General features: G+C 35.7%; 3 protein-coding genes across 3 annotated transcripts; 1 reads left to right on the top strand and 2 right to left on the bottom strand.

The window, feature by feature from the left end:
* Positions 1-312: 312 nt before the first annotated feature.
* rfc2 (replication factor C (activator 1) 2) lies at positions 313-3,940 on the top strand. The gene is made up of 11 exons (XM_077233203.1): positions 313-482; positions 667-736; positions 837-878; positions 976-1,082; positions 1,479-1,580; positions 2,458-2,558; positions 2,689-2,846; positions 3,069-3,134; positions 3,234-3,314; positions 3,395-3,508; positions 3,712-3,940. The coding sequence occupies exons 1-11, from the start codon at positions 373-375 to the stop codon at positions 3,820-3,822; spliced, it is 1,062 nt and encodes a 353-aa protein (XP_077089318.1). The 5' UTR covers positions 313-372; the 3' UTR covers positions 3,823-3,940.
* A 592-nt stretch (positions 3,941-4,532) lies between these two features.
* LOC143740977 (uncharacterized) lies at positions 4,533-8,474 on the bottom strand. The gene is made up of 10 exons (XM_077233204.1): positions 8,389-8,474; positions 7,609-7,713; positions 7,443-7,485; positions 6,690-6,733; positions 6,483-6,522; positions 6,199-6,227; positions 5,913-6,089; positions 5,729-5,772; positions 5,417-5,464; positions 4,533-4,712 (listed from the first exon to the last, which is right to left on the bottom strand). The coding sequence occupies exons 1-7, from the start codon at positions 8,414-8,416 to the stop codon at positions 6,034-6,036; spliced, it is 345 nt and encodes a 114-aa protein (XP_077089319.1). The 5' UTR covers positions 8,417-8,474; the 3' UTR covers positions 4,533-4,712; positions 5,417-5,464; positions 5,729-5,772; positions 5,913-6,033.
* A 358-nt stretch (positions 8,475-8,832) lies between these two features.
* Positions 8,833-14,007, bottom strand: LOC143740714 (thread biopolymer filament subunit alpha). Its single transcript, XM_077232707.1, has 10 exons — positions 13,400-14,007; positions 13,051-13,262; positions 12,351-12,411; positions 12,173-12,268; positions 11,876-12,052; positions 10,781-10,906; positions 10,582-10,695; positions 10,379-10,485; positions 10,025-10,302; positions 8,833-9,659 (listed from the first exon to the last, which is right to left on the bottom strand). Exons 1-10 carry the CDS (start codon positions 13,922-13,924, stop codon positions 9,640-9,642), a joined length of 1,716 nt encoding a protein of 571 aa, XP_077088822.1. The 5' UTR covers positions 13,925-14,007; the 3' UTR covers positions 8,833-9,639.
* Between the last annotated feature and the right edge of the window lie 224 nt (positions 14,008-14,231).

Here is a 14,231-nt window from a genome sequence, read left to right as displayed (position 1 = left end):
CGTAAAATCATAAACAATTGTCTATTTTGTAATGAGTTTGTTCTGTAACATTTTGGTGTAAAATACAGAAAATTATTAATTTTAAATAATAATAAGTGTTCATATTTCATTGTTTTAGCTAAATGTGCTTCTTGATTTCACTTATTATCGTAAAAAGGAAGTTAAACAATATTATTTAATTCATTGTATTTTTAATAGTATTTAATTAATAGATTTTCCATTTTCTTTGCTAGCTTGTTAAGCACCAGGTTATATTTCATAATATTATTAATTTATAAATAAAAAGTCACTGGCTCCCTTTGCCGGAAGTGACGGCATTTGAGATCTGTTTTGTTCCTGTCGTGGCGGGAATACGCGCTACTGACGGTCAACATGGATGTTGAGATGAAAGAGACAGACAGTGAACAAAGTCAAGTCGACGGACAGCCTAAAAAGGATGATGCTGCACCGAAAACATCAACGACTGCTTATGAATTACCATGGTACTGTTTTAGGCTGTTTGTAAGCGCGCTTGGGTGGCATTTTAATGAATTGCATGTCGCAAAAGATAGCGAGCCTGCAGCATTTTTTTTTTTTACAACAACTGAACTGCCAAGCTCGTCCTTTTTTGCAGTTTCATGTTCATTGTGAGACGTAATTGTGATTAAAGTGTGTTATTAATTCCAGGGTTGAAAAATACAGACCCCTGAAGTTGAATGAAATAGTTGGAAATGAGGAAACTGTCAGCAGACTGGAGGTTAGTACGACGTGCTGTCATTAACGTTATTTGCCTGATGTGATGAATAGACTTATGGAAATTTTGACATGTTCCCTCTTTTGCTCCATTATTGTCCCAGGTGTTTGCAAGAGAAGGAAATGTGCCCAACATCATCATTGCTGTAAGTTAAAATATGCTTTCACATCCAGGTGCCATCTGAATTTACATTTGATATGTCACTAACGTTACATTATAACAATAACCACTTTTGTACTTAGGGTCCTCCTGGTACTGGCAAAACTACCAGCATTTTGTGTTTGGCTAGAGCTCTTCTTGGCCCGGCCATGAAAGATGCTGTTCTTGAGCTGAATGCCTCAAATGACCGGTAAGAAACAGTTAAGGTGAAGGGATTGTAAGTGGAAAGTAATGACTGTTTTCAACTTGGTTTTCTGCAGATATTTTGGGTGATCATATTCTTTTTTTAATCAGAATCAGAATCAGAAGGTGCTTTATTGCCAAGTAGTGTTTTACACATACGAGGAATTTGCTTTGGTCGTAAGGTGCTACATGTAGACAAACATACAGTTGACATAAATAAATGTAGGAGTATATATAATTATGAAATGAAAATAAATTGACAAAATAAAATATACAACAATAAAGATTAACTACAAGTATGTGCAATGTGTCAGGTTGTGCATGAAATAAGAAGAAAGTTTGTATTGTCTGTAAGTTTGTAATGTCTGTTTTTTTATATTTGTTTGTGTATTACTTATTCCAGTGGTATTGATGTTGTAAGAAACAAGATTAAAATGTTTGCCCAGCAAAAGGTCACACTCCCTAAAGGTCGACACAAGATCATAATCTTGGATGAGGCTGACAGGTAATAAAAGTATTTTTATTCAAAATATTGATTTTTAAGGGTATAAAAATATTAGTGATGCACCAACATGGAAAATTCTGTCGAAATTGAGAATTATGGATGTACTTGGCCAAAAACTGAAAATTATGGGTTTAAAAAAAAAAAAGTTAATAATTTCTTATTTTAAATTAGTTTTTCTTTGTATAATTATATTAATATTATTGTTTTACTTTATTAAAAGTAACACACCAAAACACTTTTCTTCTTCTGCATTGTTTCTTGTCTGTGGCTCCCACATATACTTATTTACTACGATGGCACTGGGGAATTTTTTGTGCCCAGGAGTAAAACAAAAAGACATGAACTTTCTTTTATTCCATGTGCTCTTAAATTGTTCTACAATTAACATACAGGTGCTTGATTTTACGATTTCTGATATATTTCAGGTTTTTTCCTGTGTGTCTGTGTTGTACTACCTCACAGAAATCGATGATATTATTATTATTATTTTACTTCACCTGTTTTTTAAATTTGTTTTTAAATCAGATTCATAAGATTGTTTTGATTATGTTTTATGTTTGACACATTTCAGGGTTTTGTGCTTCAATATCCTGCCTTTTCAAACTTTAAATGAAACTATACATTAAAATATGAATGTGGCAAGCAGGTCGAGGCCGATGGTCGTGAGAGAACGGCCCTCGTCCTGCTCGCAACAATTAAATATCAATATATTGACTGAAACCTGAGCGCTAAATACTGAGAGGCGGCATTGCATATGTCAACGGCCAAACAAAAATGTTGGTGCATCACTATTAAAAGTTAATATTATAAATATTTTTTAAACGATGAAATGTATAAAAATGCTTTATGAAAGTATGTTTTTGTATTTCTAAACCAGCATGACAGATGGAGCTCAGCAAGCTCTCAGAAGAACAATGGAGATTTACTCTAAAACCACACGCTTTGCTCTGGCATGTAATGCATCAGATAAGATCATAGGTGAGCGAAGTGCCACATAAATAGCATAATGCTGTTTGCAATAATTGTCATTTAAACATGCTTCAAAAAGTACATGCCAGCACACGCATTATTCAGAGGTTTTTCAGATGATCCTATCATTGTGTTGCAGAGCCCATCCAGTCCCGCTGCGCTGTTCTGCGTTACAGCAAACTCCGAGACGACCAGATCATGATGCGTCTCACGGAGGTGGTCGAGAAGGAGAACTTGCATGTCACCAACGACGGCCTCGAGGCCATCATCTTCACCGCTCAAGGGGACATGAGACAGGTCAAGTCAATTATCTTTATATCTATATATTAATATTAACATAAATTATTTGCATTTTAGATTAACATTTATTATCGTCATTATTGTTTATAGTTTAATAATATATATATATATATTACTATTTACCTACCATTTTAAATTTTTTTTTTTACTATTATTATGATTATTGCTTACACACTTTTTCAGTTTTTACTTCTTTCTTTTTTTTTCTTTTTTATCCAGGCTCTGAATAACTTGCAGTCAACAAATTCTGGATTTGGTTACATCGACAGTGAAAATGTGTTCAAGGTATTTTTGGATGGGTTTTATTTATGTTATTTTTTTCTAATGCATGGAAATCATTTAAGGATAAAAATGTATTGGTGAAGAACAGTGTTGCTTGTGCAGGTGTGTGACGAGCCACATCCTCTGCTGGTTAAAAGCATGCTAGAACACTGCGTCAACGCCAACATTGATGAAGCCTACAAGGTATCACAGAACATTTGCCCTTGAAAATATTCTGTATCTTTTTGAGAAAAAAAAGACAAAAATAATGCTGCTTTCTACAGGTTATTGAGCAGCTTTGGTCACTCGGATACTCACCGGAGGACATAATCGGAAACATCTTTAGAGTGTGTAAGACCTTTCAGATGGCAGAATATTTGAAGCTGGAATATATTAAGGTATTTATTGCCCTTGTAGAGTCTCCATAAGAAGCTTTAAACTTGAAACTTTATAGAGGCACTCAGTAATTTATTCTCTTATATTGTGTTGACGCCTAGTGCTATTGTTTTTCCATGAGTGAAAGTATTAGATAACAGTGATGGTACAGAGATAAAACAGCCTTTATTTTAATCACACTGCAATTATACATTTGATTCTCCAGGAAATTGGCTACACGCATATGAAAGTGGCAGAAGGGGTGAACTCTCTGTTACAGATGGCTGGGCTGTTGGGTCGACTGTGCAGTAAGACGGCTGCACCTGATGCAAGTTAAAGACAAGACATGTTACCAAATAATCACACTTCTCCTCATTGTTCCTAATCTCCAGAACTTTTATATTTTGAATGATTATACAAAATGACAAGTTGCAGTAATAAAAATGTAAAAAATCCTTTTGATGCTTGTGAATGATTCAAGGACCTGTTTTTGGTGTCTGAGTACTTCGCGCACAAGGTGCAACATAGTAGAACTAATTCCATTCACCTAATAAGAATTTGAGGCAATTTATAAATCATGATTAAGTTCATTCCAACAAAACATTTCCTTGTACCGTATGTTAGAAATAGAACGGCAGAAGAAGGGATAGTTTTAGAGGTTTCATTTTCAACATAGCCAATGACAATTTTAGAGCAAGGAGGAAAAAGTATTATCAAGTTGCAGACACCAAGACTAGACCTCAGACTTGTTTGTATATAATGTTACCCCACTAAAACATAACTTTTGCCCCCAGTAGTTTTTTGTTTAACTTGTGATGGAAACGACAGCTTACTCATCTGACTCATCTGTCACACCTTTATGAAACGGGCTTAAAAAAGCTCTTGATATATATGAACACATTTAGTTCCTCTTGTCTTGTAATAGTTGTACTGCACTAGTCTTGTTCGCTAAAGCTGAACATAGAACACTTTTTTTTACTTTACAGTAAATGCACATCAACATAAAAATAAGATCAAATGTGAAAATTAAAAACATTCTCACCTCATTTCATTCTGATGATTTTTTTCTTTTTGGTGCGTTCACGTATTCTGATTCTGTATAAAAGGGAAAGAACTAAGTGAGTGGTACCGTCTCATGAATTAATAGAAATATTTTATCAACCAAACCAAAAATAAACATATTACCTTCCTCACTTTCATTTTTTATGTTTTCATAACTACAGCTGTCTGGTGAAACAATGCCGAACACAGGGACAAAGGAAACAAAGAAACAATGTTTATTTTTATTTTATGTAATGGTACCGTTATATGTAATTGCACACAAAAAGTTTAGGTAACGTGTACATTTAATATATATTTGTACCACGGGCTGTTTAAATACTCGATTCTGATTGGCTGGAAGGTGTGCAGTAAAACAGTTTAATGCACAGGTAGTTCCAGTCAGTTTGATTACAGTTGTAATGTGATAATTCATTCAAATAAAAGCAATCCGATGGCTCTACTTTCTTTAAAGCGGACGGAGTGCTAGAACTAACGAGCCGTAACTTAGTAAAATAACCGTCATTTTTACACGTCTGTTAAAAAATTACACTGTAAACATCAGTTACAGCTTTAACTTCTTTTTAACTTGGCAAATAACCAAGATATAAGTGGGATAATCCATGGCAAGCCATGCATTAAAGGATTTTAATGCACGAGTCACGAAGTAGAGGCGAAGAACCACCGACGCAAAGCAGAGTTATAAATTATATAAATTATTATATATAATTTATATATATAAATTGAAAATCAGGGCAATTACAAAGTACGGTCAAGCTAGCAAATAACAAACAAATAAAATACATTTTAAAAATAGTCATCGTTATTATATTATTGTTGAGCCCTAGATGACATTGTGACTTAGAAAATTATTATTTGCTGAAAACACCAACCTGAGTCATGTTGCACGTCTTTTGTTGGAAAAACATTCTCGTATGTGTCTGTATGGAAAGTGACATGTGACATTTCATTAAAAGAACTGCTTTAATCTTGTCATGCATGTATGCACCTATGATCTATTTTTTTTTCAGTGTGTGACTTGTGACCTCTTTTGAAATAGACGAATCATTTATCATCAACTGCTCCTTGACATCAGCGGTTCAGAGGTATCCAGTTTAAAATGTGTCACTTGACCTCATTTTTCTGAAGAAAGCAAACCATGCTCAATGGTTGAATTAGACCAACATTTATCAGCACACATTTACCTGAATCATCGTCATTTGCATAATCGTTGTCTGGAATTGGGTCCCTATAAAAATAAAAACGCATGTTAGCATATCAAATATAGACTAGACTAATTTTAGGCAAACTTAGCTTTTGTAAACCAAAGTCGTTTATTAGTATCTGACTTGTTTTCCTCACATAACCATTATGAAAAACAACACTCACACATATGTTGGTTCCATGATGCCACGTTGTTGTACTGCAGAAGCAAAAACATGCATTAATTTAGGCTACATGTTCATATTTAAAAATGCCATTCATTTATAAGTGACGTCTTAAGATCGCATTAACAATGACTCTTACCATCTGTAATGTTCTGATAACGCCAATGGATGTCACCTGCTGGAAAACAGTTGAAATAACCCAAATGATTACATATTGAAAGAATTGCCCTAAATTGGTACCATAGAGATGAGTTCAAACATTGCACATTTAAATAGGAAATTCTTACGATTCGCAGGCATGTTCGCCATCGGTTGCCTGTGAAAATACATTTAGCACATCTGTAATGTTTTCTTCATTTTTATCTTTCTATTATGACTAATCAGAAAAGACAGTTCATTTTGTTAATTGAATCATTACAGCCTCTAATGGTTTGCAGTTATGTACAAGAACATCCCCCTTCCCCACCCAAAATAATATGGTATTTTAGATAAAGAGTAAAGGGGATGTGAAAATAACAGTAAATAAAACTAAATGACTCCACAGCATTGGTTATTGTTCAAAAGACCTCACCTTGAGGTTGAAGGCATCTGTCTTTGGTTTGGTCTAATCACTAAAAAAATAGACAAGATAGGAATAAAATCTCATTCATGGATAACGAAGAGCGCGTTCTGAATTTCAGCTTTCCTGTGACAGAAAATGTGTGAAAAACACTAGATGTTCAAGTCCTAAATCAGATGTTTTTCTCTTCAAAATTTGATGAAAGAGGAGGTAGTTTACCTGTTTTAGATTGTCTATTGTCATCAAATTTACTGCCTAGATTGCTGAAAGCAAAAAATTATAAATAGTATTATTATTATTTATTTTATAATAATAGTATCCATTATTTGTAAGCACGCATTTGCATATATATAAATGAAGAATTCAGATGCAAAAGTGCCATCTGAAATTTTCTTCTAGAATGATCTTTTTTTTTTTTATCAAGCTTGTATGTTTATGTTCAGTTATTTCACTTTAATGGCAATGAAAATTACATATTAATTCTCATTAAAGTGAAATTACTGAACCTAAATATACAAGCTTGATAAAAATGCATATTTTAGAAGAAAATTTCAGATGCACTTAGAGGCTTTTGCATCTGAAGTCTTCATCTATTATTATTATTTGGTCAATAATTTATGACAATATATGTTTTTACATTGCTTTAACTCATCAAAATAAGTTAAGCAATTTTATACAAGAAAAGTTATACAAGATTCAACTCATTTTTAAAATAAAACGTTTAATGTGATTTGATGTTAAACGAATTAAATATCCAAGTTGATTGTACTTAAAAATTTAAGCCAGCCACACTTTTTTACAGTGTATATATATATATATATATATATATATATATATATATATATATATATATATATATATATATATATAATTATAGTCAATACCTTTTTTTTCATTTTTTATATTCATTATATTACGTAGTTGAATTAATATTTAGTGAATATTTATAAATAGATAAAACATTTAACTTACAAAGGATTTTGGTCATACAGGTCATTGTCCTCTTGTTGCATATCTCAAAATAAAAATACAACTTAATCAGACGACAAAGACAAATATATGTATAGGGCACATGTAAGATTAAGGTAAAATAGCAGAGAAAAATTAAAATGCATTTTTCTGAAGTCAGACCACTTACTAGATTTCTTTCTGCACCACAGACAAAGAGCATAAACACAACCAAGACAAGCCATAGAAACGATGGCAAGGACAACTCCTTGCTGGCTTTGGACTTCAATCATGCCTTAAACAATAATAATAAACAAAACAAACAAAAAAATTCTTAGCAAATATAATTCTCTTCCATCTAATTGAATTCTTTCAGAGGTTTACAGATGTTCTTCCACATGCATAGAGTGAAGAAATGAGAACAAATTGCAGCGTGTTATCTATTCATTACCACAAACACTGGTCTCACCCCCCTGACACACAAATCAACGATAAGTGAATTATTCACAAGTGAGATGATTGAACTTGATAGCGTTCGATGAAGTACCATGAGTTTGTTATCAGCAGCTAACTAAACCACAGAATGCAAGTTAGGTAACCATCAATAGTTTATTTCTTTCATTTAGAACAGGTCATTTAATGTGATGAAGTGGTAAAAGTATCTGACAACTTTCAAAACTAACTTCTTCCCCCCTCCCCCCCTGAATTATGTAGATTATTAGTTGGTGAGCTGTTACCTTTTCGATCTCCATTCTGATTAATTTAGCTTGAAGTCGAATGAAGGACTAATGAGAGAGAAGAATGAACCTGAGTGTTTCCTGTTTCAAACTGAATCTAACCACATCCGTGCAGAATCATGCCGGACACCGGCAAAGAGACCACCACAAACCCACAGCAACACAAAAGACAAGAGGTGAAAACACAAGTCTGCTAGCTACATGTGAGTTTACTGCCATACGAAATGTCAAACCTTTGAAATGCAGCCCCTTCATTAGCATTCTGTGAGAGAAAAAAAAAATTCTACTGCAACCAGACAGAGAATCATGTAGAATTAGGGCAGAATGTGATTTCAAAGGTTGAGTTTATAACGAACTCACATTTTTCTCACATTTTGAGCTAATATAGGCTTGTAAATGTTTGCAAGACGTAGCTTTTTAAATGCTATAGGGTTTAACTTTCATTATTGAAGCTTTATGACATTTGAAAAAGTCTGTAGGTGGTGTGTGGGTATGTTTTTTCCGCTTTTTAAGCAACTTGTAACATTGATTTTTTTACGACAACACTGGCTTAAATTTCACAAGAATCTTCATTTCAAGATATTTCTTATGATCATAAGAGGGTTAAATGATTAACAATATGTATAACTAAATTAATTGATTTTGAACGTTTTTCAAATTAAATATAAAATATATTAGTATAGACATTTTTATATTTATTTATAGATTTTTATACATATTTTTTAAAGAATGTGTATGTACATTATATATACTCTTGCATATATATATATATTACAGACACACTTTATTATCATTAAAATTATCATTATTAGAATTGAGATTTGATTGAAATTACGGATGAAACTCGAAAAATTGTGCAAAAGTTCATGTATTTCAGTAATTCAAATTAAAAGTTAAAACTAATCTATTTAGTATATATATAACTATATACATATGCATGATTATACTTTTCAGAGGGCCGACATTTCTGGATTTAAAATCCTTTTTTTTATTGATTTCATGTAATGTTCTAATTTTCTGAGATTTTGAAATTGGGGATTTCATAAGCTTTAAGCCATAATTATCAAAATTATAACTTTTGCACGATATTCCAATTTTTCGAGTTTCACCTGTATTACATGGAAAGATTACAGACCACTGTGTTTTTTCCTCAGTAATGACCAGGGTGGATTTTTTAAAATTGTATTATTGTTGCAGGAAGTGATACATGTAAATAAACAAAATCATGCAAAAACAATATTGACATTTTGATATGGTGTTTAAATGAATACAGAATTTGGACCCTCGTCTAAAAATGACCATACAAAATGAACATACAGATTGGGAATTAATCTTTCATTGTTGTTAAATATGTGACTGCGGTCTAAATGTGTGAACTTCTGGGAGGTGTTCTTCATAAAGCGTGATGGTAATCTTCCTTTCTATGCCCCATATGTGGAAGCTCAGCTTTCGGTTGCGGCTTGATGAGTGGAGGATGTCAATCTTCAGTAAACAGTGGATGACACTGGGTGAAGAACAATGGAAAGAGTGACTTCAAGCAAACTTGACATTTCACAGCAAAGAATTTGCGAACGCCATTTTTTACCGTTAAGCTACAGTTAAGATAGTGGGGTCCTAAAGCCTGAGACCACAACTAAAAATTGCTTTTATATTTTAATATAATTCACTTATACACTATAAGTAGAACGATTTAAGTGAAAAGATGAACTTATTCATTTTACATTATAATGTTCATAATGTTTACACACTTTTTGTTTATCTACAGCTTTAAATACAAGATTTTCAATGTGGCCTCAGACCTTTGGAGCGCTGTACACATGTTTGTATATAACATGGTGTACACGTATGGAAGCATTTATGAAAACTTACAGGCACTGCTGCTCAGGCTGGAGGACATGTAACTGCTCCCTGCACCGTAGGAACTTCCTGCTCCTGCTCCAAAGCCCAGTCCTCCACCGAGTCCCAGTCCTAGACCCCCAAAACCTCCTCCTAGCCCTCCGCCCAGCCCATATCCACCTCCGAGACCCAGACCGGCACCTCCTGCACCACCCAGACCTGCACCTCCTGCTCCACCCAGACCTGCTCCTCCTCCTCCTCCGACCACAGTCTTAGACATGTGCACGGTGACACCACCTCCAGATCTCAACCTGGTCCACGAGACAGATACGATGTCATGGTTGAGTGAACAAAACCTCGCATTAATCTCACGTTAAACCACCTCACCTGTTCTCTTCACTGTCCAGGAGTTTCTTATAAGCTGTGATTTCAACATCCAGGGACATCTTGCTGGCGAGAAGCTCCTGATATTCTTGACCGTAATGAGTAATTTGCTGAAGAAAAATGCCCGTTTAGATTTAGTAGAGTCTGAGTGACAGCTTTATTTAATTCATAATGATTTATTATCGTTTAGTCTTAATTGAGTTTACCTTTCTGAGGTCATCAAGCTGAGATCTGAGAATTAGAACTTGATCCTGGTACGTCTCCATGTGGGAGTTGGAGTGACACTCTGCCTCCTCCACCTGAGACTCCATCTGCAAGTTCTGTCATCGGAGAGGGCACAAGAATGTCAAAAAAGGGGCAATCTGACATATTTTACCCAGGGTTGTGACGCACTTAAATACGCACCAGAGTTTTGAGCCTGTCGATCTCCCTCTGCACAGAGTCAATCTGTAGTTTGTAAACTCGCAGCTCCTCTTTGGCTGTGGTGAGTGTCTGAGAGCTTGGCTGAGAGGATGCAGACATCATGCTGAGCTATATAGACAAACAAACGAAAAGAGGCTGTAAGTGGATCTCAGTCTGGCACAAAACATGTGGTTATGTCGTTACACCTGCCATACAAGGACTCGCCACTTGGGGGAGGCAGTTTGTTAAAGATGAGTCGAGTAAGACTATACAGTCATGTAAGGATAGGATGACCACCAAAATTGGGAGCTTTTGAAATGACAATAGCACAATAAGAAATATAGGCGAATACTAAAATTTACCAGCAAAATCACAGGTGCCCACCCTATGTAATGATGCATCAGAGTCTTACATTAGTCATTCATTACCACAGGTTCGTATAATGTACATATTAATATTAAGCATCAAATTACAATAAGATTCTATATGTTAATGCATTAGGTAAATCAAAAATGAGTACATTTTGTCAGGATTAATTATCTTTAATATTTACATTCATATTTATACATTTATATTAAATGTACTTAATTAGATTTAGTTTTATTGTTAAATATTAATTTATTAGAACCAGATTTTGAAAGTATATATTTAAAAATGTAAAATATTTATAATGTGGTGTAATATATAATATATAGTGTTTAATGTTAACTAATATTATAGGCTTATACAAACTGGTCATTTAAAGGGATAGTTCACCCACAAATGATAGTTCTGTCATCATTTACTCATCCTCATGTTGTTCCAAACCTGTATGAATTTCTTTCTTCTGCTGAACACAATAGAACATATTTTGAAGAATATGGGTAACCAGACAGTTGATGTACCCCATTGACTTAATAGGGGAAAACATACTATGCAATCAAAGAGGTCCATCAACTGTTTGGTTACTGACATTCTTCAAAATATCTTCTTCTAGAAGCAAGAAATTCACACAGGTTCGGAACAACACGTGGGTGAGTAAATAATTCCAGAACTATCCTTTAATGTTTCAAATAAGAGTTAGTATAGCTTGTTTCTAACAGAGCAAAGGTTTCATACACTGTCCTGCACTGAGAGGAGGGCGTCCTGCTTGCTGCGTTGAGCCAGGGCTTCATAGTGAGCTTTGACTTCAGTCAGCGCTGAGGTCAGATCCTGGGCCTGGGCTGCGTTATCCACTGAGATAGACACCGCTGACTTCACACCACCAGTCACAATGTTCCTCACCTCTTTCACTTTCTAACACACAACCAGACAGACATATACAGAAGCTTATAGGCCATTGGGGAAATTCATAATTCACTATATTTTCACAGTGCTGAAATAAACTGAGGTATGTTGAAATAAATGCAGACTCACAGCGTCATACACCTGCTTGGACAGAGCAATGTGATCCTCCAAACCACCGATGATGGTTTGCAACTCAAAGATGGAAAGGTACAGATTATCCACTTCCTGATGGAGGAGAATTTGATAGACTTGTTCATCTGTAAACCTATGGGAAACCCCCTGATGTATGATAATGTATGTTTCGTACCTCTTTCAATGCAGTCCAATCGAGCTCCAGAGTTTTGGTTTGAGAGGTTTCCTCGTCGTACCTGAGGAAAGGAGGAGAGAATATGAAAGGTATATTAGCAGATGTCCTCTTGACTGGACCTTTCTTACCCAAAAGACTGTGACAATCACAGGTGGTCAAAGATATACAGACTAATTTGAGAAACTTTAAATGCCTTATCATTATGGTACAATTACTAGATTCATGTAGTGTATTAAAATGAAACCACAAGGTGCCAATAAGAAGGCAGAACTAAATGAGTAGCTGTTAAGCAGAATATAATTACAAATGTCCACCGAAATGTAATGAAAATTAAATTGAATGAAATTAGCGCTGAATTTCAGTGTCATCCTTCAGAAATATGATCTGATGCTCGAGAAGCATTTCTTAATATTATCAATGCTAAAAAAAAAGTTGTGCTTTTACAACGTCAAATCTTCTGAAGAAACGGAAATATTCTTCTGGTAGAGTTTTGTTTGAAAGAAACTTTTTTTACAAGATTATAAATGTCTTTACTCTCACTCTCGATATTACATTTACATATACATTTTTAATGTATTCTTGCTGAATAAACGTATTAAAAAAAATCTAAAAAACAAAATCTTACTGACCCCAAACTTTTGAACGATAGTATATTTTTATACATGAATGTGCATTTCTTCAGCTGCAGTGAGAGAATCACCTAGCTTGAACATCCTCAATAATGCCTTTATAGTGCTCAATCTCAGCAATGATGGCCTCTTTAGTAACGGTGAGGCTGTCAATCTGAGATTTATAGGTTCCGATGGCAGAGGTCAGAAGGATGGAACTGCTCGCAGGTCCTCCCTGCTCTGGGTTAGTAAACATAGAAATCTTAGCTTTTAGGACTGCGTTGTGCTGCTCCAGAGACCGGGCCTGTGGAACGACAAAGTCATAGTCATTAGAACCTCATCTGTGAAAGCAGTGACTTTTTATTCATCCTAAATGAATCCAACTTAGCATGATATTTGTACAAATGCTTGTAAACAAACCCAACTGAGACTTTCACTCACCTTATCAATGAAAGATGCAAATTTGTCATTGAGGGCCTGCAGCTCCCCCTTCTCTTTCATGCGTGTGATCTGCACTGTGTCCAACGACGGAAGTGTGGGGTCGATGCTGAGCACCGGACTGACACCTGCGTCCACCGTAGTGGTAGAGCTGATGAAGGACGGGTTGAAACCGTAGCCTCCGATTTTGAAGACTCTGCCCCCCAGACGGGCTCTCAGAGGAGCCACACTAGCCCTCATCCCCGCTGCTCTGGCTCCTCCGGCACCCAAGCCGAATCCGCCACCAAGCGCCAGAGCACCCAGTCCTGCTCCTGCACCAGCCCCAAAACCTACACCCAGACCTCTCAGGCCAAAACCGGCTCCAGCTCCAGCTCCTCCTCCACCCCCCCTCGACAAGCCGAGCGAACGGGACAGAGCCATGCTAACACCTCCACCACCACTCCTAGCTCCGGAGAACAGACGGTTGCCTCCATAGGTGGCTCCAAATCTGACGGCTCCGCCACTGATACGCAAGCTTGGATCTGTCATATCTGCACTCAGAGCTGGGGTCCGGGTCTTTGCCGAGGTGCTCAGTCAAGATGCCCAGCTCAAACTTTGTGCTTTAAATACCCAGCTCTTTGAAGGGCCGCCCAGAAAGGTTTGCTATCAGTGAAAGCCAAATGTCCCGGCGGACAGACAGCCAAGCGTCCCCCCTGCAGGCACTGATTTCTCTCCAACATGTTTGAGTAATTGAACAGCCTTGGTATGTGAGATTGAGAGAAACAAAAACCCTGCAACTATGTGCACTTTTAAAGAGTCTCATATGATTGACATTTTGAAAGTAATTTTATATTTG

Source organism: Siphateles boraxobius, unplaced genomic scaffold, assembly GCF_051911475.1.
Source record: "Siphateles boraxobius isolate OS27281-9 unplaced genomic scaffold, OSU_SipBor_1 18, whole genome shotgun sequence".
In the NCBI taxonomy this organism is placed as follows: Eukaryota; Metazoa; Chordata; class Actinopteri; order Cypriniformes; family Leuciscidae; genus Siphateles; species Siphateles boraxobius.
This window is presented reverse-complemented; position numbering and strand designations above follow the sequence as displayed.

Coding starts and splice junctions, on each gene's coding strand:
- rfc2 (XM_077233203.1), top strand. CDS start 373: ATGGATGTTGAGATGAAAGAGACAGACAGTGAACAAAGTCAAGTCGAC. Junction 1,581..2,457: donor ATCTTGGATGAGGCTGACAG/GTAATAAAAGTA, acceptor TTTCTAAACCAG/CATGACAGATGGAGCTCAGC. Junction 2,559..2,688: donor TGCATCAGATAAGATCATAG/GTGAGCGAAGTG, acceptor ATTGTGTTGCAG/AGCCCATCCAGTCCCGCTGC.
- LOC143740714 (XM_077232707.1), bottom strand. CDS start 13,924: ATGACAGATCCAAGCTTGCGTATCAGTGGCGGAGCCGTCAGATTTGGA. Junction 12,053..12,172: donor CCAAGCAGGTGTATGACGCT/GTGAGTCTGCAT, acceptor GTTGTGTGTTAG/AAAGTGAAAGAGGTGAGGAA. Junction 10,907..11,875: donor TCCTCTCAGTGCAGGACAGT/GTATGAAACCTT, acceptor TTGTCTATATAG/CTCAGCATGATGTCTGCATC.
- LOC143740977 (XM_077233204.1), bottom strand. CDS start 8,416: ATGCTAATGAAGGGGCTGCATTTCAAAG. Junction 7,486..7,608: donor GTGGTGCAGAAAGAAATCTA/GTAAGTGGTCTG, acceptor TTTTATTTTGAG/ATATGCAACAAGAGGACAAT. Junction 6,734..7,442: donor CTGTATGACCAAAATCCTTT/GTAAGTTAAATG, acceptor TTTTGCTTTCAG/CAATCTAGGCAGTAAATTTG.